Below are 11,992 nucleotides of genomic sequence, written 5' to 3'. Positions count from 1 at the left end.
TTTAAAATGCTATTAAGTGTAGTGAAATCTTGTTGGAGGTTGCTGGGTAGAGGAGGCCTGCCAAGCCACGCGTGTCCCGTACACCCCCCCCCCCCTGCACTCTATGCGCTAGAACCCAGTTTGAGCTTCGGGCAAGGGGCTGGAGGTTGAGGAAACACACACGCTCCAATCACTGGTACAAAACCCTCTTAATAGCACCATGGAGGCTTAAATACCCTGCAGTCAATGGCCAACAGGTGAAAATCCCATCCTCTGATCCTCTAGGCAAAGTACAGCTTTTAGTAACTTCAATTAGAAGGCTCTAGTAGGGAAGAGCAGCTGAAGGCCAGGACTCAATTGGTCCCAACAGAGGCGTGTTAGCTTAAAGAGTGGACGCAAAGTCCCCCTAACCAACTATTTGCTGCTGATACCTGCTGAGAAAGGACAAACCAGTTTTCTCTAGTGGAGTGCCACTCGGTCTATAAACTTCACTCCAGGGCCGTCCCCATGTCCGGGAGCAGCCAACACAGAACAGACTTCATGTTTCTTTGTCTGTGCTTTTTTTGTTGTTGTTTTTGTTTCTCCATGACAAGGTTTCTTTGTGTAGCCCTGGCCATTCTGGAACTCACTCTGTACCAGACTGGCCTTAGTCTCCCAGAGATCCACCTGTCTCTGCCTCCCAAGTGCTGGCATTAAAGGTGTGTGCCACCACCTTCTGGTGTTGTGTTTTTGTTTTTGTTTTTTTTTTTTTTTTTTGTCTTATTAATTTTCCTTTTTCAGTCTGAATGTTTTTTGATTTTTGTCTTTTGTTGTTTTTCCTTTTTTTTGAGAAAAAACATGAAGTTGGGTGGGTAGGGAGGTTGGGGGAAGAGAGAATATGATCAAAATATGTTGTCTATTATTTTTATGTGTATTATATAATTTCTAAAAAGATTCAGGATACTGTACTGTAAGGGAAAGGTTGGGTCCTTGTTTCAGACTTTCTAGGGACGAGAGTATCAAATAGGTAAAGATTCTCATCAGAGTTGTAAAATCAGAAATGAGAATATCTAATTGTAGAACTTTCTTCAGAGTACAACCCCAAAGTAAGCAGATTTCTCAGGAGAAGTCAGTTATTGCCAGAATTACTATACTTCCAGTCTTCACAATATGCCAAGATTATTCACCCTCTGCCCTTTACAGTAACCCAGGACCTGACTCCTGGACATTCAGAGCCTTAGAAGACCTGAAGCCTGGCCTTGCTGTCACAGCGGTCTGCAGTCACTCACATGAGTTCCATTTGCTGCGTAGTTAACGGTTGTAGTCCAGGTCAAGTGTCACCAAGAGCCTTCAGGTGGGGCCTAGTGGAATGGCTCAGTTGTTATGAGCACTCTGCTCTTGCAGAGGACCAGGATTTGGTTCCCGGCACCCACATGATGCTTCTTCACAACCGCCTGTAACTCCAGCTCTAAGGGATCAGACACCTCTTGTAACCTCCGTGGGCACCAGGCCTGCAGGTGGTGCATAGACACACATGCAGGCAAAACACTCATAGAATAAAATCTAAAAGGAGAATGAACAGGATCTGTGAGTCCCAGAGCCTTGCGGATAAAAGTGTTTATTCATATGGAATATGTAAGCTTACATTAGAAAGGTAAAAGTGCAATCTTCTGCCCTAAATTACCTTGTGACAATAAAAGATTCTTAGTAATTTGAAATGTTTCTGTGCAGTAGTTTATAAAACAGTTGGAGCCTAAGACTCTTCCCTCGACAACCGAACCAATGTTTTTACAGGACTAACATACGTTCAGCCTATTTGTGCAAACAAGCTTGAGGTTCAGTGATTTAACACGTGAGTATAGACATAAGAATAGAAATACCAGGCACTGGAGAGAGGACCCAGGCTCAACTCCCAGTCCCTACACAGCAGCTCACAACTGTCTGTCATTCCAGTTCCAGGGTACCCGACACCCTTATGCAGGCAAAACACCAATGTACATAAAAAAAAAATAGAAGATGGTGGGAGTTGCTAATTTTTTATTAAGTTAATTTAAAGGTTTAGTGTAGTGCTATGTATAATGGGTAAGATGTAGAACCTGGTGTCTGTTACCAGTTGAGTGGATGGTGCAATGTGTTACATATATACAATGTGTGTTATTCGGCCATAAAGATAAGAGAAATCCTGTTATTTTTAGCACAAATGACATTATGGGAAGACGATGAAGTGAACACAGAAGTACCACATAGTCTCATATAGGAGAGCCGAAACTGTCAACCTGAGCAGGCTGGGGGAACACCTTAGTTGGTAGGATGCTTAGTTAGCATGCACGAAGCCCTGGTTTTGATTCCCAGCACCACATATAAGACAATATAGTGGTCCATGCCTTTAATCCCTGCCTGTGGAGGTGGAGGCAAGAAGATTGGAAGCTCAAAATTCTCTTCGCATAGCAATTTTGAGGCCATCTGGGATTCTTGAGACCTTGTCTATGAACAAGTGGGATGCTCAGGGAAGAGAGCGCTCCAAACCACAGCTTCCAGAACACTGCATGATAGGAAAGTGTTCACGCATACCTGTGCTCCTTTAGGGTACTCAAGGGCACCTGGAATTATCCGAGGATGTTTCGAGTCGCAGACATGTGGTGCTTTTCTATTCTGTCCCAGTCTCCGACTCATCACTCTTTGCTTTTGTAGGCTTTTTCTTTTTTGTGTCTTATTTCCCCCCCCCACGAAAACCACCACCACCATCACCGCTATAAAGCTATACAATAAAGGAATATGTTTCACTCAGGACAATAAAAGCAGCCTTTCATGCAAACTAAAAGATGATTTAGATGATGCTAAAAAAAAAGAGATTAATACTGAAAACGGATGACTAAGTTATCTGTCTCACACAACTTAGGGATAGGAGTCGACCAAGCCAAATGATGGTAAAGCTTAACGTTAATCAGAAGCAAGAGGGCCTGTTAAAACACTGGTCCCGGGGGGCCGGGGATTCTGAGTCAAGTCTGGGATGGGGCTTGAAAATTCGCATCTTTAATGTTTCCAAATGATACTGATGTCAATAATCAGAGCCCTCTCTCTGAGAGCCACCAGACTGTCAGTATCCTGCTCACCATGTCTTCCTTCATCAGTATTCACCTGGGAGCCTCTGCTTAGGTCCCCACTCCACATCTTCACACATCTGTACTCAAATTGTTTTTTCTTGAAGAGGCTTTGTCCTGGGTACAGCTGGTAGAGTGCGTGAGCTCTTCACTAAAGGCCGCCTCCAGAATGCCCTTTATGGACTGCTTGGCTTTCTTCCTAAAGTCCTTCCCCAAAAGGGCATAAAGGAAAGGGTTGAAGCAACTATTGGCATATGCTAAAGCGATGGCAATGTGGTCCCAGGATAAGGCGGCTTCCATCAAATGAGTTTCTGGGTCCGCAATCAGCAATAGGACTCCAACAATATGGTACGGAGTCCAGCAGACGAAAAAGACAGTCACCACCACGAGGGCCACCCGCAAGGTTTTGCTCCGAGACTTGGTGAAGTTGGATTTTCGCATTCGGAAGACAATGAGGCTGTAACAGGCCACCATGATGAAAAGGGGCACCAGAAAGCCCACCACCAGCCTTGTGACGTTGATTGCCACCAGAGGTGTTGGCTTGTGATTGCGGTGCGTGAACTGGGTGGAATAGTCGTCCCGGAAATCAGGGTGGTGTACGTCACTGCTAGAAGCAGTCGTGGAAAGCCCTGTATGAGCAGAGAGAAAAGCGTCGGCGCCGTGTGTGTCGGTTCTGTGATCTTCCACAGGAAGCCCACTGGGGATGGCGGGTAAGAGCACACGGGGCTGTTTTACACTGTTGTGACCTCCTCGTTCACTAGACAGTCTTGCTAAATCTAGAGGGAACGGATCTTCAGAAGGTTTTTGGAATATTTGTGACTGGAGGGCCGTGACAGCTGTCTGACGGTCATCACTTTTTTGGAAAGGGGAAGGCTCTGATCTGTCGTCCGTTTGTCCTATTAGCTGAGCGGTGGCGTTGTCAGTAGTATTGCTTTCTGGTAGGTCTTTATACATGTAGTCCCAATAATCAAAATTCTCGTGGGAATCAAAATTATAGGTACATATACTGTGATTGTCTATAGTGAGTAGATCACGGTATACAAATACTGGTACACACATCACAAAGGCCACCGCCCAAACACATCCACAGACGGCGAAGGCTGTTCTCACATTCCGATGATTCTGGCACCAGATTGGCTTGTAAACCATCAGACAGCGGTCCAGGCTGATGGCCGTAAGCAGGAAGACACTGGCAAACATGTTGAGGATGATGATGGACGGGATAAGTTTGCACAGGAACAAGCCATAGGGCCAGTAGCCTCGGAGAATCAGGTTAGCCAGGGAGAGGGGCAAGGAAAGGCAGCAGATGAAATCGGCCAGCGTGAGGTGGAGAAACCAAACCGTGTTCACCGTCCGCTTCATCTTTAGGCCAGCCACCCAAAGCACCAGCCCGTTGCCTGGCAGCCCCAGTAGACAAGTGAGGCAGAGAATGACCATGGAGAGGATTTGTTCGGCTTTAAGTGGAGGCGGTGCATGTGGGTCAGTGGAATTGTCAGCAGAGAAAGACTCCATTGTCAAATCTGCAAAAAAAAAGATGAAGAAAAGCTTCTAGTAACTTTGTAAAAGTAGGTATTCGGAGATCTTATGTGGTGATACACCCCCTCCATGCCAGAGGCTCTCAGTAGTCTGGTTTGCAATCCTTCCCCAAAATAGACACTCAACAGCATTCTCTGATAGGCGATTTCAAATCTATGATATTGAATTAAATGCATATCAAAAAGATAATTCATTTGGAAGTTCACGTCAGCTAAAATCCCCCCCCCCCTTTTGCTATTTGTTGTTTTTAACCCAGTGCTGCAATTCAAGCCTAGGGCCTGCACACTCTGGGCAACACGCTCTCCTGAGCTACAGCCTCACCCCTTGACTTCCTGGCACACGATCCATGTTGCCCAAACTGACTGACTTCCCCAACTGACCTTATTGTAAACTGACTTGAACCCGTGATCCTCCTGCCTCTGACTTCTGAGTGCTGGTATGACAGGAATCGCTACCAAGCTTTGCCGTGATGTGTTCTGTTCCTCATTTCCACAGCTGTGGAGGCCCAAAACTGTGAGCCTATTTCCACCTTGTCTGAAGGTCAAAGAGTTTGAAGTTGCTCAATTGTTAACAGCAATCAGGGTACATCCTGAGTCAGGATGTGGCTACTTGGTTCTCTTGCCGTAAGATTGGCCTGTACAGCTAGATCCACTCCGTGCTGACCCATTGTCAGGAAATTCAAGCACACTTCTGCCCCTTCTTTTGAAACAGGAGGTTTGACCTTGGGAGTGGCTGCCTTCAGGTTACATGGTCTAGGATGGGTTCACTGCCTACACAACAGAATGCTAATGACTTGATATCTCAACGTCTTGGAGCAAGTAACGGTTCTAGTTTGTATCCTGTTAAAGCAGGCCTTTGTCTTCTTCCCCCTGTGGTATTGGGGTACAGAAGTATATGGGAAATTAAACTTGGGGATTTTCAGTATTCACTGGAATTCCCTCCTGGTACTATTCTATGGTTTTTCTGTTTTATTATTTTCACACACGTCTTTGTATTCTTTACTAATATTTCTCAACCCCCACACCCCTGCCCTGGCAAGAGGTGATTTTGTTGAGACTGGTCCCCGACACACAGCTTCTTTCTTCACTCAGTGCATAGTGATATTTCATTTGTATTTTAATAAATAAAACTTGCCTGAAGACCAGAATACAAAACAGCCACACTAGTCAGCCATACAGCCAGGCAGTGGTGGCACACACCTCTAATCCCAACAGCCACAGCCATAGAAACCAAGCAGTGGTGGTGCATGCCCTTAATTCCAGCACTAGAGAGGAATATAAGTCAGGATGAGACAGGAACTCGCTCTCTTTCAGTCTGAAGAGTTCATAGAGGTAAAAGCTCTCTAGTAGCTTGGCTGCTTTGCTCCCTGATCTTCAGGTTGAACCCCAACATCTGTCTCTAGGTTTTTATTATTTGTGCTACATCAGTGTCCACTACTAAAACGGAACAGATGTTTAAATGAACAAATAAACACCAACTTCTAGGTGGACTCTCTCTCATCTGAAGTCATCAAAGAACTTTAGAAAACTTCACTACACTGACATCAGCATGTAAAAGTTAAACTTTGCTTATTGGGGACTGGAGAGATGGCTTAGAGGTTAAGAGCACTACCTACTCTTCCAAAGGTCATGAGTTCAATTCCCAACAACCACATGGTGGCTGACAACCATTATAATGAGATCTGGTGCCCTCTTCTGGCATGTAGGCATACATACAGGTAGAACACTGTAAACATAATAAATAAACCTAAAAAAAACTTTGCATATTGTCATTTCATTTATTTAGTGTTTGTGTGTGTGTGTGTGTGTGTGTGTGTGCTGTGTGCGTGCATGTGCCATGTGTGTGCATGGAGGTCAGAGAACAACTATGGGGGCTCAGTTCTAGCATACTCCAGCTAGCTTATACGCAAGCTTCTTTATATCTGTCTTTTCCATGCATATATAAATTTTATAATCAAGGGGCCAGAGAGAGATGGGTCAATGGTTAAGAGTACTGCCTGCTCTTCAAGAGGTCCTAAGTTCAATTCCCAGCAACCACATGGTGGCTCACAACCATCTGTAATGAGATCTGGTGTCCTCTTCTGGCCCCCAGGCATACATGTAGACAAAACACTGTATACATCATAAATAAATCTTTAAAATTATTTTTTCAAAACAAAATTTAATAAAATTCAATTATATCATGCATATTTAAAAACCAAAGTTGATGAAATACACATATAGCATAAAATTTACTATCTAATTTAACTACTTCAAATATGCAATTCAGCAGTACCTTAGTTTCTTTGCAACTAATTTCCAGGATGTTTTCATTTAATAAAAAAACAATTCTCTATTCATTAAACAACTTTTGCCAGACATGGTAGTTCACGCCTTTAGTCCCAGCACTCAGGAGGCAGAGGCCAGTGGATCTCTGTGGGTTTGAGGTCAGCCTAGTCTACATAATGAGTTCCAGGACAGCCAGGGCTACGTAGAGAGACCCTGTCTTAAGATAGATAGATAGATAGATAGATAGATAGATAGATAGATAGATAACAAAACAAAACAAATAAAAAAACCTCTTAGTTCTGGCAAACACCACACTTTACTGCTATGAACTTGATTATATACTTAATTTAAGTGAAGTCATATGCTACCTGCTTTCCTTCCTTCCGTTCCTGTGTGTGTGTGTGTGTGTGTGTGTGTGTGTGTGTGTGTGAACCAGAGGGTCTCAGTCAATAACCCAGGCTTGCCTTGAACTAACAGCAATCCTGCCTAAACCTCTCAGATAGTGGAATTACAGGCAAGAGCCAAAATGCTCAGCTCAGTCTTTAGCTTTTTATGTCCTTTTGCTTGTGATAACGTCCTCCAAGTATGAGATGTGTCAGGATTTTCGTTTAAAGGCCAAGGGTGCCTCTTGGTGAATGCCTATAATCTCAGTCACAAGGCATAAGTATCACCACCAGTTCAAAGCCAGTGTGAGCTACATAGTAAGAGCCTGTCTCAAAACAAAACAATGAATTTGATGTTCCAGTGTGCATGTGTAGCGTATTTGTCTAATAGACATTTGGATTGCTTCTACCTCTAGGGCATCTAAATACTATAGCTGTTTTTCTCTGCTTTCTATTGCTCTAACAAAACACTGACCAAAAGCAACTTGGAGAGGAAAGGATTGATTTCTTATATATTCAAGGTCAGAGTCCAGTGAGGGAAGGCAAGGGGCCTGGAGGCAGAGACTGAAGCAGCCACGGAGGAACGCGGAGGAACACTGTTTACTGCTTGCTTCTCATATCGGTTCACCCTGTTTTCTTATGTGTCCCAGGACCGTCTATCTGGCCAGTGAGGACAGTGGGCTAGACCCTCCCACATCAGCGGCAATCAATAAAATGTCCCACAGAGTTGTCTGTGGGTCAATCTGATGGAGGCATTTCTCAACTGAGGTTCCTCTTTCCAGATTACACTAGCTTGTGTCAGGTTGAGAGAAAGCCGCGCAGGACGGCAGCCACTGATGTAACACAGTACTTTCTAGACTTACTATTTCAGTGAAGTCCCCACACCACACAGGAAGATGTAATTTAAGGAACATCAAGTTTTTATCTAATTATTTTCCAACTTACTCCCTAAATATATATTTTTTTAAGTTTTCATGTTTTTAATTATTTATTTAATCTTATTGTGTGTGTGTGTGTGTGTGTGTGTGTGTGTGTGTGTGTGTGTGGTTGTGTGAGCTTATGTACCCCACATGCATGCAGGATTTTGTGGAGCAGAACAGGGTGTCAGATACCCTGGAACTGGAGGTACAGACAGTAGTAGCTGTCATGTGGGTGCTGGGAATTGAACCTTGGGTTTTCTGGAAGAGCAGCTAGTGCTCTTAGCCCCTGAGCCATCTCTCCAGACCCTAAATATCTTCCATAAGTGGTTTCTCCACAATGATCTAAGCTGTAACCATACCACCCATTAGGGCATTGATTCTACTTCTATTTTTCTCCTTCTATTCTCTTCTTCTATTTTTTTTTTCACCCCAAGACAGGGTTTCTCTGTGTAGCTTTGGAGCCTGTCCTGGAACTCACTCTGTAGACCAAGCTGGCCTTGAACTCACAGAGATCTGCCTGTCTCTGCCTCCAAAGTGCTGGGATTAAAGACCTGTGCCACCACCGCCTGGCCAGGGTGTTAATTCATAACTTTAACACAGCTTTCAAGACTGATGGTTTGTTTGGGGTTTATTTTTCTCAATGATCATTCTTGTTTGTTTGTTCGCGACAGGGTTTCTCTGTAGAGCAGTCCTGGCTGTCCTGGAACTCACTCTGTAGACCAGGCTGGCTTCAAACTCAAGGATCTACCTGTTTCTGTCTCCTGAAAGCTGGGATTAAAGGCATAGCCACAATACCTGGCTTGAAAGATCATTCTTAACTGTCTTCTTCAGAGTTTGGGTTTATTTTGTTTTCTGTTCCTATTGCCCTGCTAAGATTGCATGGAGAACTCAAACCCGAACCAGTTTTTCTATCTTGCACGATGGAGTTCTTATCTGTCTCTCCTCCTGGTCTGTGACGCCCTCCCCGTCAACGCCATTTCATTTTCCTCAATGGAGGCTAGTGATTTCTGGTTAGAATCATATCCCTTGTATGGCTTTTTCCTTTCTCTACACTGCATTTCCAACTGTTAAAATACTCCTCAAGACTAAACTCTATGCCTTCTATCTGAAATATTCTCTTATAATCCAGTCTCTTCCTTGCCTGGATGAGTGTGTGGTTGGATCTTTTCTGATATGCTCTCTGAGGTGGCATATTTTATCTTGTGTTGTAATCCTTATCGTGACCCTAAGCTGTGTGATGGCCACGATAAGACCTATCTATAAATGCCTGTTCGCCTGATTGTATAGCCCAGGCTGGCCTCCAGCTGGGGAACTTCTGCTTCAATCTACCAGGCGTTGGGCTCCCAAGGCGTGTACCACCGTGACCAGGAGGACGCTTCCTTTCCAGGTTTCAACTTGTTCGCTTTCAATTGCATTTAAAATTTTAGTTCTGAGCCTTTTCATTTTTTACCCAGACGGCTTTCTTAATTCCTATGTTATCTCTTCTAATTTCTGTTTGTTTCTAAGTACCCAATTATTACTGGATGTAATAGCACTTTACTTTTTTTTTTTTTAGCGGAAGTCCAGATATTTGGAAATTGTTCTGCTGAGCTTGACAAAGTTTGCCACAGAGTCTTACCCGATAAGCAGAAGTTAAAATGATGAGTCAACAAAATTAAAAAAGGAGAAATGATTCCCATCTTCCTAGCTGTCCTTTTTCTACGCAGATCCCCCAATCCTTCTAGCCCCTGATGTGAATGGCAAGACCGCTGATCTATTGTTAATGCACAGATCCATAATATACCGAGAGAAAAGCAGGAACAAACAACCACACAGAAATCATCCCTCTTCACTTTTCAGTTTTTGATGCTGAAACTCAGGGGACCGTGTGGCCCTCACAGGGTCACAGCAGGAAAGGTCACAGGTGCTTCATCCAATAACTACAGGCCAACGTTCTTTTTACTGCAAGGATCACATCGCTGAGAAACCACAGTCTTGATAAGAAAGTGGGCGGTGCTCTTAAAAGAACAGGCATTGAAAAGAGCAAGGTCCCGATAGGAGAGAAACTGAGCTCTATGCTGTGAGCTATCGCTTAAATAGCACAAGTTATCTGCTTTGAAAGTGTAGGCAAGTCAGGCCTTAAAAAGCCATCACTGCCAGATCACAGTTCATAGTTACACAATCCCCCCAAAAAACCACCCTCTATATTTAAGATTATTAGTTATTTTTTTTTAAGATTTTAGTATTGAGTTAGCCAGCAGTAATTAAAAAGATATCTAAAATCCTGAGCCTAAAATTTACCTGTGTTGAGTAAAGAAAAGCAGATTCCCAAATCAAATACTAATTATAGATGATAGAACCAGCAGCACCAGGGAAGGGCTCAGAGAACTGAAGGGAAATTTAGTGAGAGAGACAGAACGGGAATCCCATGCAAGTATATCCATATCCATGATGTGTGGACCTGGGCACAGTGGGTGAAGAAACAAGACTAACGGGAACAGAGTCAGAAGCCAGAAGAAACAGTCATTTTTATGGAAGGGAGTGAATGACATAAATATTCATTATTTTTGGAATGAAAATATTAAAAACAAAGACAAGTAGAATGAATAGGATTTTTAGTAAAAGAAAGACATGGGGATAAGACAGGAGAAATAAAAGCTAGGGCAAGAGTCGGGTATGATGGTGCACATCTTTAATCCCAGCACTCAGGAGGCAGAGACAGGATCGACATCTCTGTGAGTTTAAGGCTAGTCTAGTCTGTGTAGTGAGTTCCAGATCAGCCAAGACTACACGGTTAAGACTCCCTAAAAATATAAATCTTAGGACAAGAATAGAAGGAAACAGAAGATACTGAACTTGGAACCACTGTACATAAGTAGTCTAGCAGGCTGAACAAAGCCCAAGGTGTCAGGGTCATCTAGGTTTTCTTACCAAACACACCGAGATGGAATCAGAGGGCTCCAGTACCGATCTGCCGGTCACCAACAAATCCTGTCTGGTCCCCACACTTGGCTGAAATGAAGTCATGAAGTTCATCGGGCCAGTGGCTGAGCACTTTCTTCCCCCATGGTAAAGGGAACTCAGGATCAGATAGACTGCTATCTATCTGACTTCACAGGAAGGGCCTGTCTATGCGTCACGTCTTAAACTTAGGCGGTTTAGATAAGAAAAGCAGAAGGACAGAAGCGGGCAGTGGACTGCAGACGGTCTCTGCCGGAGCCTGGCATCCTAGCTTCTCAATGCTGAGGCTGGAGGCGAGAAATTTCCAGGCAGGCCTGCCTGGGCTACGAAGTGAGGCGTTTTTATTTATTTTTATTTTTTTCCTTTTAAATTTGTTTTATGTTATTCTTGTGTATGTGTGTGCCACGTGTATATGGGTGCTCACAGAAGCCTGAAGAGGACACTAGATCCCGTGGAACTGGAGCCTCGTGTGGATGCTGGGAACTGAGGGTCCTTTGGCAGAGTAAAAAGTGTTTTTAACCTCTGAGCCATCTCTCCAGCCCCACAGAGTGAGGGGTTTAAAAGATTTATTTATTTGTTTTATGTGTAAGAGTTTTGTCTTCTCAAGGTCCAAATCAGGAGCAGAAGGAGAGCGAACATGAGCGAGGAACGCAGGACCGCGAGGGGTGCACCCACACTGGGACAATGGAGATGATCTATCGGGAACTCACCAAGGCCAGCTGACCTGGGTCTGAAAAAGCCTGGGTTAAAACAGGTCTCACTGAACATAGCGGACAATGAGGACTACTGAGACATCAAGAACAATGGCAATGGGTTTTTGATCCTATTGCATGTATTGGCTTTGTGGGAGCCTAGGCTGTTTGGATGCTCACCTTACGAGACCTGGA

General features: G+C 44.0%; 1 protein-coding gene across 2 annotated transcripts; it reads right to left on the bottom strand.

Annotated features, from left to right (window-relative positions):
- Positions 1–1,560: 1,560 nt before the first annotated feature.
- On the bottom strand, positions 1,561–11,244 carry C3ar1 (complement C3a receptor 1). 2 transcript variants are annotated; one of them, XM_050164065.1, is made up of 2 exons: positions 11,076–11,244; positions 1,561–4,579 (listed from the first exon to the last, which is right to left on the bottom strand). In XM_050164065.1, exon 2 carries the CDS (start codon positions 4,569–4,571, stop codon positions 3,132–3,134), a length of 1,440 nt encoding a protein of 479 aa, XP_050020022.1. In that variant the 5' UTR covers positions 4,572–4,579; positions 11,076–11,244; the 3' UTR covers positions 1,561–3,131. The 2 variants fall into 2 exon arrangements, with proteins under 2 accessions (XP_050020022.1, XP_050020023.1); XM_050164066.1 differs by having other exon boundaries at positions 11,085–11,243.
- Between the last annotated feature and the right edge of the window lie 748 nt (positions 11,245–11,992).

The sequence above is a fragment of the Alexandromys fortis genome, unplaced genomic scaffold (assembly GCF_014885135.2).
Source record: "Alexandromys fortis isolate MF-2015 unplaced genomic scaffold, M_Fortis_MF-2015_v1.1 scaffold_150, whole genome shotgun sequence".
In the NCBI taxonomy this organism is placed as follows: domain Eukaryota; kingdom Metazoa; phylum Chordata; class Mammalia; order Rodentia; family Cricetidae; genus Alexandromys; species Alexandromys fortis.
This window is presented reverse-complemented; position numbering and strand designations above follow the sequence as displayed.